The sequence below is a fragment of the Callionymus lyra genome, chromosome 1, assembly GCF_982586985.1.
Source record: "Callionymus lyra chromosome 1, fCalLyr1.hap1.1, whole genome shotgun sequence".
Classification (NCBI taxonomy): domain Eukaryota; kingdom Metazoa; phylum Chordata; class Actinopteri; order Syngnathiformes; family Callionymidae; genus Callionymus; species Callionymus lyra.
In genome coordinates this window covers 4,384,886-4,409,903 of record NC_141818.1, presented here as the reverse complement: position 1 = coordinate 4,409,903, position 25,018 = coordinate 4,384,886, and the positions used below count along the sequence as shown (strand labels likewise).

Sequence of the window (25,018 nt, the reverse complement as noted above, 5' to 3'; positions counted from 1 at the left end):
ACAGAATATATAGTCGGTAGAATATTTTCAGCTACATTTTCAGACCTCTCTACTATCTGGCAAAATAGTTTTCCCCCACAATCAAAGAAAATATGTTGGTTAAAATGTTAATTCAAATTTATAAGGGATGAAAATCCTGAACAGGGCCTGACTGACTGAAATGTTTCAAATGTTGAAGTCTTCCTCTCCAAGATGCAGTAAGTCCCTCATCATGCCATGTTTTTAATTTATTACTTTATAAAGTTCTCCCCGTCTGAAATCTGGGCGAACGGGAGGTTACACGAGTGGAGTCCATTATGAAGTTGGCCTCCATGAGGAAGAACTTGTCTCACCCTCTCCAGCACACACTGAGGGCATTGAGGAGCTCCATCAGTGATAGGATGCTCCATCCCCGGTGTGTGAGGAAGAGGTACCGCAGGTCCTTCCTCCCTGCTGCCATCAGACTCCACAATAAGAACACACAAAGATAATTATTTAACTGCACCTTTCTTGTTATTTTTGTAAATATGATTGTGTATATAATATAGTGCAGATTTATTTTCTATTCTATTTAGATTTTTTCTTTTATTTTTAATATTTTATTTCTGGGTGTTTTTTTTTTTTTTTGGTATATTGCTCTTGCTGTTGTTAAAACGAATTTCCCCTCGAGGGACAATAAAAGGATTCTGATTCTGATTCTGATGATGTAACTGTGGTCTTCACTCCTCCTCCAGCCAGCTGTAATCACGCCTCGCTTTGTTCATAAAACGAGTCCCTTGGAGTTGGAGACTTCCTAGATTAATGACATGCAGTGACATACCTCAATCCCAGCAGAGTGGTTAACAAGATCTAATCTGCAGAAAACCAAAGTGTTTTCAGTGGGCGAGGATTAAGATCATTTTCTAATGTAAATATTATGAATTATTATAATATAATATGAAAAGAGAGTTTTGTAGAAACAGACACTGATGATACAATAGAGTCCAATATCTATTTAAGACACACTTACATCAACACATTAGTTGAACTTTGAAGGACGTCTGTAACATTCACAAAGAATGATCATACAGTGAGTAGATCTTTCTGTGTAAAAAATGGTCTCCGACACCAAACGGAACGAATCCTCTGGCTATGCTAAAGAACGACTAACGAAGCTCATGACAGCGAGCACTGCTTTAAAAAAAAAAAAAACCTGGTTTCGTCTCACAGCTAGTTATCTTCTTCACATTTCCAGTGTTTGAAACTTCAAATGGCGCCTCTGGTTTGATTTTTGCAATATTTTGTTATCATCTCCTGCCATCCTTTCATTTCTCGAGCAAGCCTCGCTCTCCAGACTCAACTTTTTACCTATTAGTCCTTTCAACACCTACACACTCCTCTCATCCTCCCCAGCCTCTCTTCCCTCATGATTAGATCAAACTCCCCTTTTTCTTTTTCACTTTCTCAGCCTCCACTTCCTCGCTCTCATCGGATCTCTTACGCAACATTGTCTCCCACTCGCGGTGTTCCTTCCATGTATCTGTCACACCTCGTCTTTATGTCTTCAGTTGGGGGGGTGGTTTGTGTCCCTGACTGCAGGTTTGGACGAAAAAGCTCGGAATGACTCAAAGACATTTAGCCTCGTGTTTGGCGTGTTGGCGTAGACGACAAGATGACAATATGAAAAGGTAAAAAAAAACCTTGAATGCTGTCAACCTCCAGAGATGAAACAACACATTTGTGTCTCTGCAGCCCGAGCTAAAAAGTCGCTGTCGGGAACGAGCATCGGCTCAACACCAGGCGACGGTAATTACGCGTTCGGCTTCAGTTTCAGAGATAAATTCATGCACAGCGAAGTCTCGGATATTCCGAGAACACATGCTGGCGCTGCCAACAAATGTCGAGGCCAAGTTGGTCTCAAACATTTGCCTTATCGCTCCCCGGGGCAGACGATTGTTGCGTTCCCTGCTGTCGCCTGAAGTGCGTAGGAAATCGCAGGGATGCTAATCTGTCGGAGTTGAACTATGTTTGACACGCAAATGTTCTCGCACTTTTCTTCTGTCACTAAATCCACACAGCAGGTCACGGTTTTGAGACAAGGATTAATGGGGATTGTTGCGAATGGGAAAGTTACTTTTAGTATCCAGGCTTTTGACGTTGTGGATGGAACATTTTTGTTGATATTCTGATCGGAAATAAAATCTAACCACAAGCTATTACCTGGTTTGAAGAATATCTGGCAAATGGGACACAAAATGAAAATGAAATGACAGGAGTTACGTAGTTCTACTATTCTGGAGGTCACAAAAGGTGTACCTCAAGGCTCAGTCCTGGGACCCACTACTTAATTTCCATTTCCTTTAAAGAGAAACTTTAAAGGGACAGTTTAACCAAAATTCTAATTTTACAAATGTTCTACTGTTTACAGAAGACACTGTTAGATTTTCAGAAGTGATGTGATGACGAAGCTTCATGAAACAGTGTCATGTTGTTTAGGGGTCAGTAGTTGGCGCCATAAATTTAAAATTGATGTGATGTTTTATTAGAATACTTGTTCAAAACAAAGTAAAAAAGTGCAATTTTTATTGATATTCTCCTGAAAAAAAACATCTCCACACAAGCTATTACCTGGTTTGAAGAATATCTGGCAAATGGGACACAACGTGTTGAGATGGCGGGGGGTTTAATTCCACTTTTCAGGAGGTAACAAAAGGTGTACCTCAAGGCTCAGTCCTAGGACCCACTACTTAATTTTAATTTCCTTTAAAGAGAAACTTAAAGGGACAGTTTAACCAAAATTTAAATTTTAACAAATTTTCTACTGTTTAAAGAAGACACTGTTAAAAGTTTAGTAGTGATGTATTGATGAAACTTCATGAAACAGTGTCATGTTATTTGTGGGTCAGTAGGTGGCGGCATAAGTTTAAAATTGATGTGATGTTTTATTATAATAGTTGTTCAAAACAAAGGAAAATTGCAATTTCCGTTGATATTCTCCTCATCTACACACAAGCTTTTACCTGATTTGAAGAATATCTGGGGGATGGAACACAATGTCTTGAGATGACGGGAGTTTATTCCCACTTTTCTTGAGGTCACAAAAGGTGTACCTCAAGGGTCATACCTCGGACCCATTATGTTTACTAGCTACATAAACGATCTGTGTGCAAACTTGTCTAATGTGCACATCATGTCTATGCTGAAGATACACATCACACATTTTTAAACTGATGGCGCCACTTACTGACCTCTAAACAACATGACAGCCAACCCGAATTTTGCCTAAAAAAAAACAACAACCTTGAAAACAACGTTCGTTTGAAATCCATTGAGGCTAACTTTTTTTTCACGCAAGGTTTTAACGAGCAAACTACTTTCTTTCTGATCCAATCTGCTTCCTTTCTCCCTTCTTTATTCACCACTGGAGGACTCTGATGCCCATCTCCCTGCCGAGCCCTCCCACGTTTCTACCTCCACGCCGTAGGACTCGTTATGTAGACGGACTCTCCCTCCGTCTCTCTTATCTCTCTCCACTGGAGTACTCATTACTCGCTCACTTCTGTTTTCATCACCGGGCTCCTTCTTATCTTAATCTGAGGTCCGAGACCCCACGCCGGTCCAAGGACGGAGGGAAACATGTAACACAATAAAGGTTGAAATGTGAGAAAGGTGGACGGAGATATGCTGTAGAGTAGTGCAACACATATCAGAGGGTAAAGCATTTACTGATACATATTTAAACAGTGGAAAAGTAGTAATGGACAAATGAAGCTTCATGAAATAGATTTAAAATTTTAGAGCTCCATAGGTGACCCCAGATTCTAAATAGTGTGAGGTTATTATTAAAATAGCTGTTCAAATTAAATGATTAAAGAGCAGAGAGTGCCATCTAGTGGGCTTTAAAACGATGATTCCTGAAGCTTCATAAGATAATGACTGCCTTATAAATAGCCTTTTTAATCAAAAACTCACCAAAAGTGATTGTTTATGTACAAAAAGTGGTCTGATGAGGTTTCATGAAGCAGTGTCATTATCTTCAGAGTCCACTAGATGGCGGAGTCTAAACTAGTTTTCTTTGTTTTTAACAACTGATCTAATGAAACATCACATCTTTTTTAAACCGAAGGCGCCACCTACTGACCTCTAAACAACATGACACTGCTTCATGAAACTTCTTCAGCCCATCACTAACGAAATGAGGCTACAAGTGCCATCAGTCGATCAAATTATTATTTTTAAATCTCTCATTTTTACCAGTTGCACCTTGTCTTTTGACGTTCTTTTATCACGTTAATATGAGAACATTTACAGTAGTATTGACACCACACACAATATGAAGCAATATGAAAATATTAGCAATATAAAGAGACTTAAAGATACCATTGGATCAGCTAGCTGTCAATCAAAACAGTTGAGATATCAGTTCCAAGAATCTTTGATTCAATTGATCAAATGTTATGATTGTCTCAGCCCAAATTTTGCAGATTCCACGAGCATTCCCTAAGACCCCCAAATACCATTCTAGCCCTTGTATTGAACAAAAGTTAAGTGAAGCAAGACTCTGATGAAGGAATGTGTTCGTGCCAAACCACAGGTTATGAAATATTGAAATGACGTAGATATTGTTTTATTTTGTCAATTGACTGGATACATGTTAGTGTTTTCAGTGCTTTTCTTCATCCCTGGCCCACTTCTGATGCTTGGCTACTAGCCTGACTCTTAAACAAGCTCATTTTAAATTCACAAAGTATTTAAAATATGCTCTCGTCTTGGCCCTCACGATGTACAGAAACTCTAGTTGATTGATTGGCGCATAAGTTTCAATGTCTTTGTTTGTAACCATTTAAATTTGCGCCACCTCAGACATAATGGGTCGATTCCATTGTCGTAATGGTTACGGCAGCTGATTCAATAACCACTTACTCGGCCTTGTTTTTTTCCTCTCATACATTTTATACACATTATATCAACTTTTTTGTTGGTGCTGGCATACAACAAGGTTTGTGACTTTCCATCTGCCAAAAAGTAAATTTACTCGCCCCGAGCAGACATTTACTGCAAAGATGTTTTCTTCATTTTCACATTTCATTATCAAACAGACTCCTCGGGGCATTGTTTCTTTAGGAGGTAGAGCTGGGTGCGTTCAGTGCCTTTAGGAAAAATAAAACTTTTTTTGGCAATTTAGAGAAAAGCATTGTGGTAGACGACATCAGGTTGTATTCACCTGTCATTTACTGTCCCAAAATTTGTTTTTTGTATTAATTTGTTAATGTTTATCTGAGAGCATGGTTATCAGACATAGAACTGTGATCTGAGTTCTAAGAAAATTGAGGGGGCAAGGTCTCGGCTTCAATATTTTTAAAGCAACTGTTTCATTGTGAGCATATGTAGAGAGAAAAAATGAATTTGAGAAGCATCCGAATATTTTTTATACTTTCACGTTAAACATTTTGACTTTCCAATAACTTTAGACCCCTCCAGCTGCAGATTTTTTTTTTTTAACATCACTTGAGAGATGGTGGTTGTTAGAACTACTACAAATGTGATAAATTGGTGTGAATAAACCTTCAGTTACAACCTTCCTCTTTAGCTATGAGCCAACGAAGAAGGTAGTTGTAAGAGATTCGTTAAAAGAGTCCATTAAAGCTCTCGCTTTAGGATTTCCACTTAAATCCGTCGCAGAATTTAAGTCAGATCTCTTGTCTGTTTCAAAATTCAGGGCCTTGTATTCCTGATGACATAGTCAGAGAGGAAGAATTTAGAATAAGTAGAATCATCTGAATCTTTTTTTTATACACTTCCACAGAAGATATAGAAGTTTTGGCTCAGATTAGACATTTTTGACTTTCCACTTACTTTAAACCTGTCCATCAGTATATTGTTTTTTTTAATAAATGTCAGTTGAGGGTTGGTGGAAAGTCATTAACTCGTGGGTTAGTAGCAAAACAAATGTGGTTAAATTGGTGCGCTTTAAATTACAACCTTCTCCGTTAGCTCTGAGCTAATGAGCCACTTAGTGACGACCTCACATCACACGGTTATGAAAGGACTTTAAAAAGATTTTTTGTCAATCTGAGAGATTTCCAAGCTTCACTTGGCTTAAATATAAAACAGCAGGGATAGTAGTATGGATAAATACTCATCAGACCTCATATTCTTTTGTTAATATAAATGTTTCATGTGTGAAAAAACATGATCCTTCATTTGGAATTGTGTAAGCGCCCAGAAGAGATTTTAAAAATCATAACAGCAGGATGTGATATCATCACTAAAATGTCATCTCCACACAAGCTATTCCCTGTTTTGAAGAATATCTGGCAAATGTATCTTTATCTTGACCTTTAAAGTATATATTTTATTGAATATTGTTTTGATTGTTTAAGCGCTTTGTGACCCTGGTCTGGAAAAGCCTTATATAAATACAAATTACTTACTTACTTACTTACTTTTCTGGAGGTCACAAAAGGTGTACCTCAAGGCTCAGTCCAAGGACCCAATACTTTTTTTCATTTCCCTTAAAGAGAAACTTAAAGGGACAGTTTAACAAAAATTCAAATTTAACACATTTACTTCTGTTTAAAAAAGACACTGTTAGCTTTTTAGTAGTGGCTTCATGAAACAGTGTCATGTTGTTTAGAGGTCAGTAGGTGGTGCCATCAGTTATAAAATTATGTGATGTTTTTATTAGAACAGTTGTTCAAAACTAAGGAAAATATTTCTGAAACCGCTATATATTGGACTCGGAACATAATGAGATTGCTTCATGAAGTTTCATCAGACCTTTACTACTTTAGCTTTTACTGCTACAAACAAGCCTATCATTTTGAACTGATTAAATTTATTTAGTACCATTTCTCAATTCAAGGTTTAAAAAAACATTAATGAAAAGAGGTACTTGAATGATTTTAAATGGATGAAAAACCTCTGTTCTTGTCATACGGTTTTAAGTTTTTGCCTATAACTCCAAAAATAAACGGATCCATCCCAACCCTTAGTTGGCACGGGAAGAAAATGAGTAAAATCTGGATTTTGGGTGATCTATCCCTTTAAGAAGAAACAAGTTGTCACTTATTCAGCGGCTCAGTGTCGGTCTCCAGGTGGCTGCCTCCTCATATCTGATAGTCCGGTATCTCCTGTCCGAAACCGTCCAGGATGTAAAGTACCTTTCTCGATCACGTTTCACCGGCAGATCAACATGAAGCCTCTCATGACAACGTTCGACGGCTAATCACAAGATAGCTACTTTAATTAATGAGCCGACTGCACCGCGTAATGAATATTAATCACCACTCCGCAGGGTCGCGATGGATCGTCCGGGACAATCCAGACGGATTGAATTGGAACGTCGGACTCGGGAAAAACCGATAGGACGTGGTGCGAAAAAAAAAAAAAGAATTCATGAACAGGTTTTAAAGTTCCTTACTTGTCCCTCGGTCTCTGTGGTCTACCTGTTCCCTCTCAGATCTACCTCGGAGGGATTCCGATGTTGGCGCAAACAACAAAAAAAAAGTGATGTATGCTTGAATCTTCTATTCAGGCATGCATACAGCAGCGATACACCCATGTACATGTTCAGTTGAATAGATTCATGCGTGTCATTTGCATGTTATTTCCAGTGTGTGTGTGAGTGAGTGGGAGAATTCTCTATAGGGTTCGGAATATAAAACAGAATCGAGGCGAGGAACAAAAGTGGATCAAAACACACAGAGCAATCTCAAAGCCTTCGGTGTGTCTTTGAATGTGTGTAAGCTGGAACATTTTTTGTTAAGACCTTCCAAGATTAGAATGAAGGGAGGTTTACAATAAAGAAGAAAGGGAAGGTAGAAAATAGACCAGGGAGTCGAGGCATTTGGGATGTTTTGTTCTCCGCTAGGCTTCTCCATGAACATATCCATTCGCCACATTACTCCACCAGGCAGTCGTGGAAAAAGCTTCCTTTTTTCTCAAAACTGTTTTTAAATATTAAAACCGCTCGGTGGAGACGAAGGCGACCGTTGTCGAGCATGAATTATGAAAGAAGAGATTATTATGCAAGATTAGGAAGCACAGAGGGACCAGTCAGTCAACGAGAGAAGGAGAAGATTCAGTGAGATTAATGAGAAGATTAGACACCGTGACAAGCTAGTAAAGAACCAGCATGGTGGTCAGTTCTGTTGCCAGGAGTCTGTTTGCCAGCTTCACCCCTCGTGTCTTTAGTCGTACCTGCCTTTGGAAACAAGCCATTCGTTTATATTTATAGTTTCTGCTATCAGGAAGTATGTCACGTGACTCCAGTGGCTGAACAGGAAGTAAGTAAGTAAGTAAGTAAGTAAGTAATATTTATTTATATAGCGCTTAGGTCATATTGACAAGGGTTGTGGATCTGATTGTGTCCATGAGACTCCAACTGCTGGACGGGGACTATCTTTGACTCTTGGGAGTAAATGAGTCCTACCAACTGGAGTTCCGTGATGGGCAGCAGCTCAAAATAAAGCAGATAAGTCCAAAGTCCAACCTCGGCCTGTTCAAGGACATAGAGTAGATTTCACAAGGCTCCCAGTTTGTCTTATAAACTTTGCTACACAACCAGAACATGTGAAATAAACAAAACAAAAAAACATTAAATTATTGAATAATTGGTTGAAAATATAAACGCTTTGTAACTTCAACTATTGAATTAGATAACTCTGTTTGTTCAATTTCAACTTGTTTTCACTTTAGCAGACGTGCCCCTTATCAAAATAAGTGTGTAACCTTATTGGAAATAAGTTTAACTTTAAAGTTGAATTCTACAGGTGAGCATCGGTGACTTGGCAGGAATTTGGATTGACTCATGGGATTGCTGAATCGCACACATCTGTGTGAGTCTGTATGGTTATTTAATAGATGGCTAAGTCTATGGAGACAGCGTTTATGTCTTCTCGTCTGGACAATTGCAAGAGTCTGTTTTCATGTCTTAACAAGAAGGATCTGTCTCACCTGCAGTTAATACAAAACTCTGTAGCAAGAACTCTGACCCGCTCTAGTAGAAGAACTCACATTTCTCCGATCCTTAAAACTCTTTACTGTAGAGTCAGTTTCTTTCAGGATCACCTTTAAAAACTGGTTCTTACTTTTCAGAGCTATTCATGGTCAGTGATCTGATCCACCCTTACACCCCAACTCGGGCTCTGAGGTCTGTGGATCAGAATCTACTGATGGTTCCTCGCACACGGTTCAGGACCAGGAGAAAAATCCTTCCAGACTGTTGCTCCTAAGCTTTGGAAATATCTTCCTCTGTGTTTGATGATCTACTAACTCCTTCAAGAAACATCTTAAGACATTTTTCTTCGTGCAGTATTTTCGTTTGATTTTTTAAGACTCCTGTGTTGTTCTCTGTGATGTCTTGACATTTTAAGTTTATATTTTATTGAGTTTTGTTTTGATTGTTTAATCGCTTTGTGACCCTGGTCTGGAAAATTCCTCTACAAATATAATTTACTATTATTATTATTACTATTACTAAGTCACACAAGATTAAAGTGCAGGACAGAAGGCTATGTGAAGCTATATCGCACATATCAAAGGAACAAAAAGTGGACATGGATCATCCTAGTTTTTGGCCAAGTTTTCCTTCTCTTTCAGAGATGATACAAAACATAATAAAACAAAGAATCGAAGAACATTAAAAAAAAAGATATCTGATATCACTGGTGAAGGAACAGGAAGTTCGTGTTCAGCTCCAGTTATTTTATTGCTAAAGTAATAAACCGTTAGACTTTTCAGAAGACCGGGGAAGACTCGACTTATACGTCCCTCTTGTGCTGTCTGTCTTTGTGACTAAAGCTTCTTGAAATTGACTTTGGGGGCAATTTTTGGCTCGTTGTGTCCTGCCAAATGAAAGCGTGAATGATCCGTGCAGTCATTAAGTCATTCAATTGCCGAGGAACTGGGGTGTGTTCCAGACAGCTGAGGACAACTCCGCTCACATGACTGACAACAGAGACGAGACGAGCTCGCCTCATTCATCCTCACCGGGAGTTGGTGATTTACCACAACAACAAACAAGGAGCCCGGCGACAGGAGGACGCTGCCAAACCCGACATGCTCGGCTCAAGTAAACCGGGGGTCTATTGTGAAGACGTCCAGAAAGACGCGGCGCTGCAACGCCGCGGCAGAGTCATCTTTCACTGATGTAGATTGGGTTATCTCATCAGTGAAAATTGATCTGCTGCCTGCTGGCAGCGCACGATTCTCCGAGAGGAACTGTTCACTTCGGCCAAATCTTTGAGGAGGGTTAACGAGGTTGGTCATGAAATTTTCTCTCTTTATTCTGACTAACATTTGTCGGAATCCATCGTGAAACGATTGTTTATTTGAAAGCAGAAGTGGACAAAAGCAAATCAGAAAGACTCACAAAGCGGTTTGTAGTGGTCATAACTATATTTGACACCTTCGAAGTCCAGCAGTTCCAACACTTGCTGTACTTCAGTTCGATGTACTGAGCTCCACAAAGTCTGCACAGAAGATTGTCATCTTCACAGATCAGGATAAACAATAAAAAAGGCAAATGGAAAACAATTCATTAGATTTTTTTTATACATTTGTCGCAGTAGGGACTGGAATCCAGTAGAGTCCGGAACTCTACTAGTAGAGATAGGAATTCCAATCACTACTTGTAGAGTTCCGGATTTAGATGTTTGCGTAGGGTAACTACAATTGTTGAGTAAAAATAGTGAGCAGTATATAACATATGTTTGACATCTAAGTGCAAAAAAAACGATAACCTCTGTATTGTCTGTTGTATTAGTTGTTTAAAAGTTTGACGTCAGCTATAGACTGAGGTTACTAGCACAACAAATTGAAGTGTTAGAAAAATGATAATTCTTAATTGTATTGTTTTAGATTTTAAAGCTTACCTATTGAAGTTCAGTTTGTAAGAATATTAGTAATAGACCTATAATAGTAATGGTGAATGTAGGCTTACCTATGCTGAAATTTTAGGTGTGAAATGCTAATTTCCCAAAAGATTTTGATGAAATCCGAATTTCTCCTATTAGAATCGGAGATTGTCCAATTTCTACTAGTAGAGTTCCGGACTCAACTGGATTCCAGTCTCTACTGTGACATATATAAAATGACCCCCCAAAATAGCGAGTTCAATTTTCATACATTTTTATAATTCTTTTGGTTTGATTTAAAGCCTGAAAATACACACATTCTACCCAGTCCCTTGTCCTAGATGTCCCAATGATAGCAGGTGTGCAACTGAAGAATTCATGGTGGAACACATCAGAGAAGCTCTACAGTACAGAGAGGATAGAGTAGTAATGGTAGGCTAGCCGAAAGCAGTGGATGTGGCCTCGATTCAGCCTGTCTGGCAACAAGGAAAGACACCAGCTATTCCAGGAAGAGGGCAGAGCAGTCATGGAGGTGTAGAAGGTGAGGGGGCGCAATATAGCGTAGGATCACTTGGACCAAAATCTGGCAGGAAGATAGCTATTAGGTCCATTTCCTGGTGCAGGCCATCTATGATACCCAGCCAAGCCCTGTCAAACTCCATGTCTGTGGCAAATCTTAATTTTTTTATCTAGAAAATCTCCTCAGCTACTTCCAAGAGGCCAGAGCTGACTGTTGCGATCCATGACCAGTGGCTTAAGGCAAATGCTGAAAGCTAAACCTCAGCTATTAGCAACAGAAAACCCCATCATGCCCTAATGAGGGCAGTTCCTTCATTGAAGCTGGACGGAAACCCCCAAAACTTGCCTAAATCCAACAACAGCCACTCCAATACTTCCTTAGATTAGTAGTTGCAGAGATTGCTCTGGGGAAGCAGCTGAGGTATTCCCAGCACGAGGGTAGAGAAGCTGGACTCTATGAGCCTATTGTAGTCAGTTCCAGCTCGCAAAGTTCTAAGTTACTTAGGCATTGTAGGGTCTAAGCAAAGTAGGCCTATCCACAAGCGAAGCCACAGACTTGAGTAAAAGGACTGACTTGTTCAGTGCGACTGGGACTAAAGTAGGGACTTGATCAACACCAGTTTGCCTGAGCAATATTGTTAGATTTAACGAGTGCAGAAAAATCCGATGATCCCAAAATTTAAATGGTATAATAATGCAGAGTTAGAGTAGAATTACTCCGGTCACTTTCTGCCAGTGTGTATTTTCCCCCTAAAACAATTTCCGGCAATGTTCTTCTTCAGAAACAGAAAAGAAAAAAAAATCTTAATGAAATGAATCCACTCTTAATAAAAAGAAATAAGAGACTCTTTTCATTATTCAATATTACAACAAGTCATTACAACTACAAAAGCCTTCAGATGCCGGTTTCTAATTGGGGCGCTTAGCAGCTGCGAAACTCTCATTTACTGCTTGATTAATTTCAAGAACTGCGTGACTGTGAGAATATTTTTTAAAAATGAGTGAGAGTGGGTTGAAGCGAAGGTGGTAATATTTGGGATTCTGACAACATCTGCGGCTTATTCAGACAAACACGGGATTGTAATAAAACAAGCGTCTGAATCTGACGCCAAGAAAACCGTATCAGTTGAGTTTCTTCCAAAAAAGTTGAAGCTTGTTAATGTTAAACAAATATATTCCGGAGCTGTTTAGTTTAGAGAGTTTAGAGAACTTCTTTCCAAGGAGTGCTCCACTTAACTCTAACAAGGAATGATGCAAACAAAGAGTCCCTCACAATCAGCGACCCGAGGATTTGCATTTCAAGCGTCGGCGAATCGACGGAGGCAGAATCAAAGTGGGAAACAACAAAATAAAAACAAGGAACAAGAAGTTTAGTGTTCCCTGCTGCCAAATGAGTTTCCAGGCCCAGATATTTATTCTTAACAGCAGGAAGAATATGCAGCAGGAATGTTTGTGTCACTCAAAACAGTGCTGAGGATAATGAGTGACACTAGATTTTTCGAGGATCTGTCTTTTTCCAGCTCTACTGCTCTTTTGATCCAACTGAGCCCCAGAGGCTGAACAGCTTAGTCAATTGTTTGCTAGAAATCAAACAATGGCTGAGTGAAAACACTATACAGCTAAATGTGGACAAAACTGAAACTCTGGTGATTGCTCCTGATGATAAGGTTCCAGGGTTGAGTCAGTACTTGGGTGACTTAGGTCAGTCTGTCAAACTGAGCCTGAGAAACCTGGGTGTTGTATTTGATAAAGACATGTCTCTTGTTCAACACTGCAGAAAACTGACCAGAAACTGTTTCCTTCAACTGAGAAAAATCTCTAAACTTAGGAAAATGTTGTCGGAACATGATCTGGAGCTTGTAATCCATGCGTTTGTTTCTTCTCGTCTGGACTATTGTAACAGTTTGTTTTCATGTCTTAACAAGAAGGATCTGTCTCGCCTGCAGTTGATTCAGAACTCTGCAGCGAGAATTCTAACCCGCTCTAGTAGAAGAACTCACATTTCTCCGATCCTTAAAACTCTTCACTGGCTTCCAGTTTCTTTCAGGATCAACTTTAAAATTCTGGTTCTTACTTTCAGATCTATTCATGGTCAGGCTCCTCCTTACATCACGGATCTGATCCAGCCTTACACGCCAGCTCGGGCTCTGAGGTCTTTGGATCAGAATCTACTTATGGTTCCACGCACACGGCTCAGGACCAGAGGAGAGAAATCTTTTCAGGCTGTTGCTCCTAAGCTTTGGAACAATCTTCCTCTCTCTTTGCGCTTGATGGAGTCTACTGATTCCTTTAAGAAACATCTTAAGACATTTCTATTTGTTCAGGCGTTTCCTTGATTTTCTGGAACTCCTGTGTTGTTCTTAGTATTATCTTGATCTTTAAAGTATGTACTTTTTTGAGTATTGTTTTGATTGTTAAAGCGCTTTGTGACCCTGGTCTGGAAAAGCGCTATATAAATAAATATTACTTACTTACTTACTTACTTTTACTGATGTTCTCTGGTGAAAATATTCATTGTCTACCTGGAAATTGGCTGATCAAATCGCAACCTGCGGGACAAAGATATGAACATCTGGGAGGTTCAAACTCTCTGGAGAGAACATCTCACTGGCACAATTTGATGCTGTTAGGAGTTCCACTGATCCAGAAGATACTTTCAAGGTCAGAATGATGATGATGATGGCAAAGCCAGATATCGGACATGATAACCTCTGAACTTGAATATACCCTTTCATAATGGTCTGAGGGTTCACTCGACTAAAGGTGTGCGAAGGGCATTATTGGACGAAACCAGTCACAATAAACAATTCAAACAATCCTGACCAGCTTTAAAAACATGTTATTTGGTATTTCTTTACATAGTCGTTGGCACGAGTTACAATTTTAAATCCGCTTGACCATCAGGACCCAAGTTTCCATGCCTCCCTTTGACCTCTGGGTGGTGGTGAGTTTTCTCTGCAGAATTCTGGACTTCCTCTTGGTAAGAGTCATCCAGGAGAGACTTAAATTACAAATCTGCTCCTAAACATCAACAGCAGTTCAACTGCGAGGAGGCCCCGGGACAAACCAAAGACAGACCAGAGAGATTGTATCTACTAGACAACCAAGAAAGACCACAAGGGTTTTTTGGGAAGAGGTAGTGTTGGTAAGTGGTAGAGAATATACTGTATAGTGGATGAATGCAGAGTGTATGCAGTCAAGTTGGAGCAGCCTACAAAACTATTAATCATATTCCTCAGCTAAAACTTAAAATGGAAACTCAATATTTACGTTAAGAGAGCCCAAGTTTAACAAATCTAATCTCAGAAGTGTGGATTTTTCTCAGGTAGGTCTTGGACCTCATTAAAATTAAAAAGAACGAAAAGCCCAGGATAAGTACAAAGTGGAGCAAACTGCCAGGATAGCAGTGTTTTTTAAACTCTAGCCATTCGTTTCTATAGGGAGTAGCATAACCGCCCCGGTCCACGATACTGAAGTGTCGCACTATAGCGCGCCTTGCTCTACCAGAAGTGAAAAAGCTGTACTGCGTTACCTTCGGTTCTCACTTGATCATGAGAAAATGTAATATCATACTCAAGTAAAAGGGGGACGATAAAAAGGAACCAGTTGATTTGGATCGACCCATCACATGTATTGCGCGGTTTTCTTGCCAAATTTCCACGTTACCGCAATTACAATCATCTCCTCAACAACGTTACATATCAGCTGAACTGATCTTTTTCACTGTTCATGTTACAGGAGAAGACAAATTAACCAAAACTGCATTCATGGTGATGTACGCAAAGAGGAAAAAGAAGAACAATGAAACAACAGAGCTCAAGCTTCCACTCAGAAAAGCAAATTGTCCCTCGCTAATTGTGACTCTCCGCTAAAGTTAGACCCCCTTAGATTGACGGACTTTTATAGTGATGGCCGGAAGTCATCAACGTGTCACTTAATAGTATTAGGGCAAATTGAAAATAAGGTTTAAAATAAGGGCTAAGAATTGACAGGCCTTTGAAACCTCAGCAAGGGTGTGAAGGACCTTGACATTAACCTTGAACGCTGTGATGTAATTTACTGGGTCGACGTGCCAACAGAACCAAGTGTCAGTAATCACAAAATATGTCTTTTCTGCTCCAGTTGGATATCATGGAGGCAGAAATAAAGTATGATTGACAAGGCTGATGTTTCTTTATGACCTAAAAAGGCCTTCAAAACCTAATCGTACGGGCCCTGAAGAATATCTGCCCAAGTTCTGTCAAAACGTGGATTAACCTGCCGTCTCTCTCTTCACAACAAATTGCTCTTGGAGAATGTTTTTTTTTTTTTTTTTTTTTAGCCTCCCCGCTCACACTCCGCTCTCCAAACAACGGCGCCGCTTTCCCGAGGTTGATGGCTGTCACCTTTGTGTGCTCAGCCTCTCTCTCGCCGTTCCAGCAATGCAAATAGCAGACCCGGTGAATATTCATGACCCGCTCGCGATGGAAAACGGAGAGAACAGGCGGCAGAAGGGAGCGAAGGAGGCGGTGATGGAGGAATGGCAGGGTAAAGAGGGAGGAGGGCGAAGACAGAGCTCTCTTGATAGAGTGACGGAGGAGTGAGTAAACTATGGGCCATTGTCGAGCTAATCTGGTGGGTTTCTACAGCCGGGTTCTGACGGGTCGAAGGGTTACCCGCGGGGGTGGAAGCAGTGTCGACTTCTGGTTTTGTTGGATCGTGTCAGTAGTTGATTTAAAAATGACGATACCTAATTTAAAAACAATTAAGTGGAGGCATAAGATGGAAAGGAAACAAGGTACTCAGCAAGGGAATACCCTCAGCAATTAAATCAATAAAACGTACTGTATATTTAGGATTTGTGTTACATCAAAGTGGCCTGGACTGGGAAATGTGGTATGTAGGAGAAAGTTCTAACCCCGGGACCAGGAGGTCTAAATGTCAGGATTACATTCACATGGCCGACAGATAGAAAAAAGTAAAAATAAAATAGCATGACCTGCAAAAAAAAAGACTACGCTGAATCAGCAAGATCTCTGAATTGGTTATAACAAGATGCTTATGTATTTGCATCTATGTATGTGATTGTATGCAGACGATGGTGTTCTATATGTGTGTGTCTCCTGGCTTTAAGATACTCTGTGCCAATGTTTGAGCATGTTTGTGCGTACAGATTATTTATATGGAATGAGGCTCTGAAAGAGAAGTTTTGTTTTTAGAGTTTGTGTTAAACTCATTCTCACAAGACAAGAGTCACATGCTAATGTTATTTCAGAGAAAATATGTTTTCTTTTTGTGAATGAAACATCTTTTAGGTTGTTATAATAAATAGAGTATTCTTTTTTTGTGGGCTAGTCATGGACTCCTACTGGTTCCCTGACCTGTGTTCGGGTACTGCTGCACTAGAACACCAGACGTTAGCTTCTATCTTAGCTAGCAACCTGAGTTAATACAATGTCAAATATTTGGAAAACAACATTTTCCAAGGTCCTGTTAATGTTTGATTATCAACAGAAAAAGTTCATGAAAGATTAGGGTTTGCAAATGGAAAAGAGTCGATGTCAAGATCGTCTACAGCGTTTTTAAACACCAATTCAACCGACCACCAATACTGTATATATATATATATCCATATATATCCATATATATATCAAGAAGATGGAATGAATCTCATGAAAGTATGGAGCCGTCTACGAAGTCGCAAGTATTCAAGCGTAAGCACATACGTTGTGTTGAATAAATGGAACAGATCAGTGTGAGTGCTGCTCCTTCCGAAGGTTGGAGAATAGAAGGACATTTGAGATGCACTTGTAGATGTAAGAGAAAGTGAAAGATAAAACCGAATTGTCAGACGAAATCACAAACCACGTTGTATATTTTGTTTTATCATAGAATCTTTAAATGTTGCTTCAGTTAAAGGGCAACTAATGTGAAGACTCCAACTTTCCTGACATGTTTCAAATGTTAAAGTCTTCCTCTCCAAGATGCAGTAAGTCCTTCATCATGACCATGTTTTGAACTTATTACTTCATAAAGTTCTCCCCCGTCTGAAATCTGGGCGAACGAGAGGTTACGATAGTCCATTATGACGTAATAATGGCTTCACTCTTCCTCCAGCCAGCTGTAATCACGCTCGCTTTCTTTATACAACAAGTCCTTTGGAAGTGGATACTTCCTGGATTCATGACACTCAGTGACGAACCTTGATGTTTGCCCAATCACTGCAGAGTGGGCGTGGTTATGGTAAACAAGATTTAATCTCCAGAAAAACAAAGTGTTTTCAGTGGGCGGGGCTTAAGATCATTTTCTTATGTCAATATTTCAATGAAAAGAGAGTTTGGACAAACAGACACTGATGATACAATAGAGTCCAACATATATTTAAGACACTTGAATTTTTGTTGGTCCTCTATAATACCATCTGGACTCACACTGCATTTGAAGGGTTCATTACTAGGTTAAAAGAGAGCTGAATTATCGTTTCTCCTTAGATTACTGCCATCTATGGTCCAGGGGAGCTCATTGCTCTTTCTAAAGCGATATTTCAAATGCTAAAAAAAGAACGCTATATCGATAAGCTAAACATAGGGCATTCAATTTGGGTTAGACAACAGAAAAATTAATGTATTTTAATCCCTTATAATTACCCTTATAAGGTAATCCCTTATACAATTATAGTATCGTCAAGATATTTGAGTTTTTTGTGTGACAGAAAGACACAAATCCCAGCAGCAAACAACTGATAAGGATTCATCAAGTTTACAACCTGAAAAAATAAAAATTCAATCTGCCTCCATCAACGTCCCAAATGCACCGACCGTTGCTGTCAGCAATCATCCCTCTAATTAACAAACCCAGCAACAAGCGCTCGCACTTGTAATCCGGCTTTCCTAACAAGGCCGATAATGATCACTCTGACCTCAAGCGTTTGCCCAAGAGAACCAGGCAGAGACGACTGTGAGCAGATACCAGACAAACTTGCTTTAAGAAATGGAAACGCTGAGCTTTTACTCCTTCAGTCTTTTTTAATATTTAAGTGTTTGGGAAGGCAAACTAAAAGAAACAAAAACAAGTGTTTTTAGTAGGAAACATATTGATATTCAAATTGAAGTACATTTTTTTAGATGTATTTTTTTAAGCTGTACATTGAAATGATGGCGCTTTAGCTCTGAAGTGTGGTATAACTGAAAGAAAACATATTCATGATTCAGTTTATTTTGCAAAAAGTGCTTTCTCAGTAGTTTAAATAGTTTAAGAATGTATCGACCAATCAGGAGATTGAATTTTCAGGTGCAGGCGGACGATCAATACACTTAAATATAATGAAGTAATCAAATTATTGTACATTTTAAAATGATGACACACAACTTTAAGGTGATACTCTTACTATAAAAGATGATTTGGATTTTTAACAAATGTCTCAGTAGTTGAATTTAGAAGTAAAAAGATTAAATTTAGAGGAAAGTACATGTAAAATGTAAAATGTTTTCTGTGTGAAGTTTCACGTTTATTTGTTTGTAAAAAAAAAAAAAGAAAAGTTTTATACGTTTTTAATAAACACAAAAAAGCTGCTGTCATGACACTTGTTTCTAAAGTAAAGATAAGTCATAATATTATTACTTAGTTAATGTATTTCTTTTTCTCAATTATCCAAATATCTCAAACTCGGTTGCAAAATGGATTAAAATTTGAAATTACAAGATGAAAAAAGACAATTTTATTAAACATTTTTGAATATTTTGCAAAGATGTGTGAGTCTAAAGAAATGATAAAACAAAGTCTATAAACTTTTTGATTATATTAGAACACTTTAGGAACATCATTCTGAGTCAAAGGATTGGCCAGATTTGGCCCCTAAACCAAGGGTTTGACACATTTAAAAGATTCACTCTGAAGTAAAAGTTATTAAAGTAAAAGCAAAACTATTGAAATCATTCAGAAAAGAAACAGACTCAGACAGAGTTATAATTAAAACTCTTAAAGGGTCAATATATCTTTTTAAAAATGAATAATTCCTCTATTCAAATGAAAATTACTTTCCGACAGCAGCGTTGCTAAAAAAAAAAAAAAAAAAAAGAATGTTTTTCACGGTTTGAAGGCATTTCATCCCACGTTGGACTGGATTTCACATTTAATTAGAAAACCTCGAAGATAAAGCGGCGACTGACTGGAGCGTTATTTTTTAATTTCAAATATAAATCGCCGTCGGCCATGTTGGTGGAAACCGCCGCCTTAACTCCATCCTGTCCGTCGCTCCCGTCGTCGCCATACCTGCCCCGGTCGGCGTGCGCCTCCATCGCTTCGGCAGTTTAGCGTAATCGCGTGGCGGCGGTGTGATGGCGCACACTCAAGGCGGATCATGTCCGACACACACTTACGAGGCAGAGACGCCTTCCACTTAAAGCTCATTACACGTATAACACGGGAGGTTTTTTATTGACGGGAGCTGTCGGTCGGAATAACGCCGCGGTTAAACAGGGAGGGAAGTGATGGGAGTTGGTGAGAGATGACACAAAAGGAAACAGGAATTCGTGTCGCACGCTTCGGTGATAGCTTTGAGGGCTGTGAGCGGAGGAGCCTCGAGAAATAACTGAAACACTTGACAACTGGTTTTAACACAAATATTAGCTCAGGAATCCTGACACTTTCCCTTCTTGCATCCATTCCATCCAATTAGGTGACACGTTGATGACTTCCTGCCGTCACCATAAAAGTCAGTCAATATAAGGTGGTGGTCTAACGTTAGTGGAGAGTCAAAATGGAAGATCGGAGAAGGAAATTTGCGTCTTTTTAAAGTGGACAAAAAGAGTTTAAATCTTCTTCTTGAATTCATGAATTTTCCCTCTTTGCAAGGGTTTCCAACGGTTTATACAATGGTCGTGTGAAAGTTCAATGATTGGGAAAATGTTGGCATGTTGCTGGTGCTCAAAATGACCATCTGGATCCACAAACTGAAAACAGAAACTGTTTCCTTCAACTGAGAAAAATCTCTAAACTTAGGAAAATGTTGTCGGAACATGATCTGGAGCTTGTAATTCATGCGTTTGTTTCTTCTCGTCTGGACTATTGTAACAGTTTGTTTTCATGTCTAAACAAGAAGGATCTGTCTCGCCTGCAGTAAATACAAAACTCTGCAGCAAGAATTCTGACCCGCTCAAGTAGAAGAACTCACATTTCTCCGATCCTAAAAACTCTTCACTGGCTTCCAGTTTCTTTCAGGATCAACTTTAAAATTCTGGTTCTTACTTTCAGATCTATTCATGGTCAGACTCCTTCTTACATCACTGATCTAATCCAGCCTTACACCCCAGCTCGGGCTCTGAGGTCTGTGGATCAGAATCTACTTATGGTTCCACGCACACGACTCAGGACCAGAGGAGAGAAATCTTTTCAGGCTGTTGCTCCTAAGCTTTGGAACGATCTTCCTCTCTCTTTGCGCTTGATGGATCTACTGACTCCTTTAAGAAACATCTTAAGACGTTTCTATTTGTTCAGGCTTTTCCTTGATTTTCTGGAACTCCTGTGTTGTTCTCAGTATTATCTTGATTTTTAAAGTGTATATACTTTTTTGAGTAATGTTTTGATTGTTTAAGCGCTTTGTGACCCTGGTCTGGAAAAGCGCTATATAAATAAATATTACTTACTTACTTACTTACTTACAAACTCTTTGAAGGATTCATCCTTCCATCGTAATAAAAATCTGGAAGTTCTCTTTAGTCAATCAACTCTACTGGCACTTGCTGTACTATCTAGTCTTTCAACAGTATTTCGAATTCTATTTGGTACAAATAAATTTGCTGTAGAAAACATAATTTAAAAAACTCTTTTTGTATAAATTGTTATTTCTGTATAGAGTTCTAGGATAGCCATGATTTCCAAAAATAATTCTAGTGATTAAAAATGCATCTATTAATGTTGATCAAATACATGTAAGACAATGATATTTAAAAATAAAAATAATCAAATTTTATGGATGGAAATTAGTGACTTGGCAGAGGTCTGCCTCCTTAGAGTGCGTAACACTGACACCTTAAGTATCAATATATGTGTAAAGGATTACATTTCTTTATTTATTTGATTTTTAATACGTGGTAGTCGTGAATGGGTTAATGTAGAGATTTATTTGAATATTTAGATCGCCTGGGGAAGAGCTAGTTTCAATCATTTTTCTTCCTTATGAATTTTACAGTGGTCCGATTCAAGCTTTTCATCTTGAGCATTCAAAACAACGGGTATCGCCTGGGTTCCAATTGACCATCTGGATCCACAAACTCTTTGAAGAATGAATCTCTGTATCGACATAAAAAGTCTACAGCACTATAATTCTACAAACACTACTGCCACACAGGCCTATAAATAGTATTTCAAATGCTGAAAGTTATGTAGATAAAAAGAATGTTTGCAAAAATTACAAGGTTTTTGGAAAATAAAGCATAATTTGTGATCTAATCACAAGTGGAAAATTTGGATCTCTGGGGATAAATATCGGCCAAAACAAGGTGTACAAGATTACCATCTGGATCCAAAAACTTTTTTAAGAATTAGTCTCCATCTCGAGATAAAAATCGAGAAGTTCGACCGTCCGATCGACTCTACTGCCACCTGCTGTACTAGCAATCATATCAAACAGTATTTCAAATGCGGAAAATTATATGAATTAAATTAATGTTTTGCAATGATTATCTCTTTTTCTAGAATAAAAAAAAGTTAGTTAATAATTAAAAATGTGTTATCATCTTTCAACAATAAATCCAGTGCTTAAAAATCTATCCATTTTATTTATTCATTCAAAAATAATGACATTTTAATAATGGAAATTGGTGACTTGGCAGAAGTCTGTGTCTTTTTAGTGCTTTTGTAGCTTTTGAGACACATGTTTTAATACTGGAACCCAAAAATATTAAAGGTTTGTACAAATAGGCTTTTTAAATTTAATTTAATAATTTAATATTTAGTCATCGTGAAGGGGTTGGTGTGAAAATGTATTGGAAATTAAGCTAACATTAGCATTAAAGAGCGGAGGAAATTAGTTTTAAAATACTTTGTACTCATGCTGACTGTACTTGAGGTACTCTCACTCGTTCTCCTCATGTCGACGACACATTTGCAACAGAGAGGAGATGAAGATGAAGCAGAGAGCAGCTAGCACGGATCAAGGTTTCTCGATAAGCTAAAAGGAATCACCGAGTCTCATTAAAAAATAAAGCGAATCAGGGCGACTTATTAAAAAAAACTCTCTGAAGTATCACGTTTTTTTTTTACTCTATGTTCATTCTCGGCTGTCGCTCCGACTCCTTCCTCGGCTTCTCATTTTCTCCGTTTTCCTTTCGCCTCGGATCGCTGGTGAATATTCATGAGGTTGTTTGTTTGCATCCGCGGCTCCTCAAAGAGGCTGAGTACACAAAGGTGACAGCCATCAACCTCCGGAGGCGGCGGCGAAGAAGTGATATGAGCACCGGCGGATAGAGGAATAAGCAGAGATGATAGAGAAAGGGAGTCACAGGGAAGTGGAATGAGACGGATGACAGATCTCCAGGTGGAACTTCGCCGCGAGGTGTGACCGACTGTATTTCCAAGAGCCTGGAAGACCTCGATATGTAGATGTGTGGATCAGGAAAAACATATTTATGTCACACGATGAGTGAAAAAAGGGGCAAATAAATAGATTAATATATATATATATATATATATATATATACATGTATATGCTTTAGAGGAAAATATTCTTTATTTACATTCACACAATGAGTGAAAAAAGGGACGAATAAATAGATTAAATATAGTAGGATTGACATTTTTTTTATATACATAGATATACTTTTGATGAAAATATTCTATATTTATATTCACACGTGGATATATCTTGGATAAAAGGGAAATAATAAAGGTAAATGTAAAAATAATTTAGTAAAAATTCCATGTAAAATAAAATTGATGAACATTTAAATAAAATAACTTGGAGGGTTAACTTTTGCCACATATTTCCACTCAAATTATAAATATTATTATTTTTTGTATTTACAAGTAACATTGCCAAAGCAGCATCAAATAATCCAACCTAAGCTTTGTGGATCCAGAAATACCTCCACAAATTAAACCTTGATCCTCAATCAACTAAAAATATATTAAAAATTCAGTTTTTGAGTTATTTAGCATGAAAATACAGATGACAACACAATCTTCTTGGCAGCGGTTATGGCAGATAAAAACAGACAGTAAAAGGAAGTGATGATCAGGAATAAACGCAGTAATTACTTGATACACAGTATGTACAGTATATATTTTTTGTATACTTTATTTTTACGTGAAGTTTTTGTTATTTTCTCCCTGGAAAAAGGTTTATTAATATCCTTAAAAATAAAACATGGAAGAAGTAAAAAGAAAGTAGATAATGTCTCATTACAGCACCTGAAGAAGAGCCAATTGCACCAGAGATAGGACTTTGGGCTGTCCTGGACTAACACAGGGAATTACATGGATTCATATTTTGGTAAATCCTTCTTACTCACTGAAGAATAAACAAGTCGACCAATGAGAAAACGTAGCCTTCTCACCTGAGTGTGAACTGCTCTGCGTAGGAGTGGGTTCTCATGAAGATCCCGAATGCCACTGTTCTCCCGAGCCGAACCGGACTCGGAGGAACAAGGACCTCGACGTTGTCGTCCAGCCTCAATCTGGTCCCCTTCGACTTGGTCACCTGACCCACGCTCAGTTGAACCGAGCCAGCGTTCATCATGTCCTGAAGACCTCCCTCCGTGGCAGCCCCCCACTGTCCCGCCAGTCCTCCTACAGGACTTGGACTCTTCCACAGCTCGTTCACGTAGGATGGACAATCTCGACTGCTGCCTTCTACTGGAATAACGGAGTAATAAACATCCACTGAAGGCAGGGTAACTTCAGCTGGTCTCCTTCTCATCTGGGGAGACGAAAACCATGCCAGGGGGAGTTCCAGTCGGACCACGCAGATGCCGGAAGGTCCAATGAGTTTGCACCCAGCGGAAGGGGCGGCCTCATTGGGGTCTCGGACAGCTATGGCCCTCATACAGGGCAGGAGGCGCGGAGGTAACAGGTCGGACTCATCCCAGCGTCGGCCCACCAGATAGAACAAGACCTGTGGATAGAAAATATTAAAGTACTTTAGGGTAAGGGTTAGGGCTAGGGTTAGGGCTAGGGTTAGGTTAGGTTAGGTTAGGTTAGGTAAGGTAGGGTAGGGTAAGGTAAGGTAAGGTAAGTTAGGGTTAGGGGTGGTTTAGGGATGGTTTAGGGATGGTTTAGGGTTAGGGTTAGGGTTAGGGTAAGGGTAAGGGTAAGGGATAGAAATAGGGATAGGGATAGGGATAGGGATAGGGATAGGGATAGGGATAGGGATAGGGATAGGGATAGGGATAGGGATAGGGATAGGGATAGGGATAGGGATAGGGAGAGGGATAGGGAAAGGGAAAGGGATAGGGATAGGGATAGGGATAGGGATAGGGATAGGGATAGGGATAGGGATAGGCTTAGGGTTAGGGTTAGGGTAAGGGTAAGGGATAGGGTTAGGGTTGGGAGATTTTACGAGTCAAGGCTTGCCTGAATCCAGGGTTGTTCCGATCCCACCTCCGACACAACCACGTGAGCTTTGACCTTCCAGTTCAGGGTCACCTGGTTGGTCAGCGGCAACAGATGTGGCGTAGGGCCCTGGAGAAGCTCCGGCGGAACCTGCT

General features: G+C 39.2%; 1 protein-coding gene across 1 annotated transcript in view; it reads right to left on the bottom strand.

Annotated features, from left to right (window-relative positions):
* The window catches only part of LOC148087506 (transmembrane protein 132C), a 149,679-nt gene that overhangs the window by 124,384 nt on the left and 277 nt on the right, over window positions 1-25,018 (bottom strand). Inside the window, exons 1-2 of the mRNA XM_087786357.1 lie at window positions 24,885-25,018; window positions 23,870-24,426 (exon numbers count right to left, since the gene is read on the bottom strand). The exon at window positions 24,885-25,018 is cut by the window's right edge and continues 277 nt beyond it. Of these exons, the coding sequence (XP_087642483.1) occupies window positions 23,870-24,426; window positions 24,885-25,018 (691 nt within the window). The remainder of the gene's footprint in view (window positions 1-23,869; window positions 24,427-24,884) is intronic.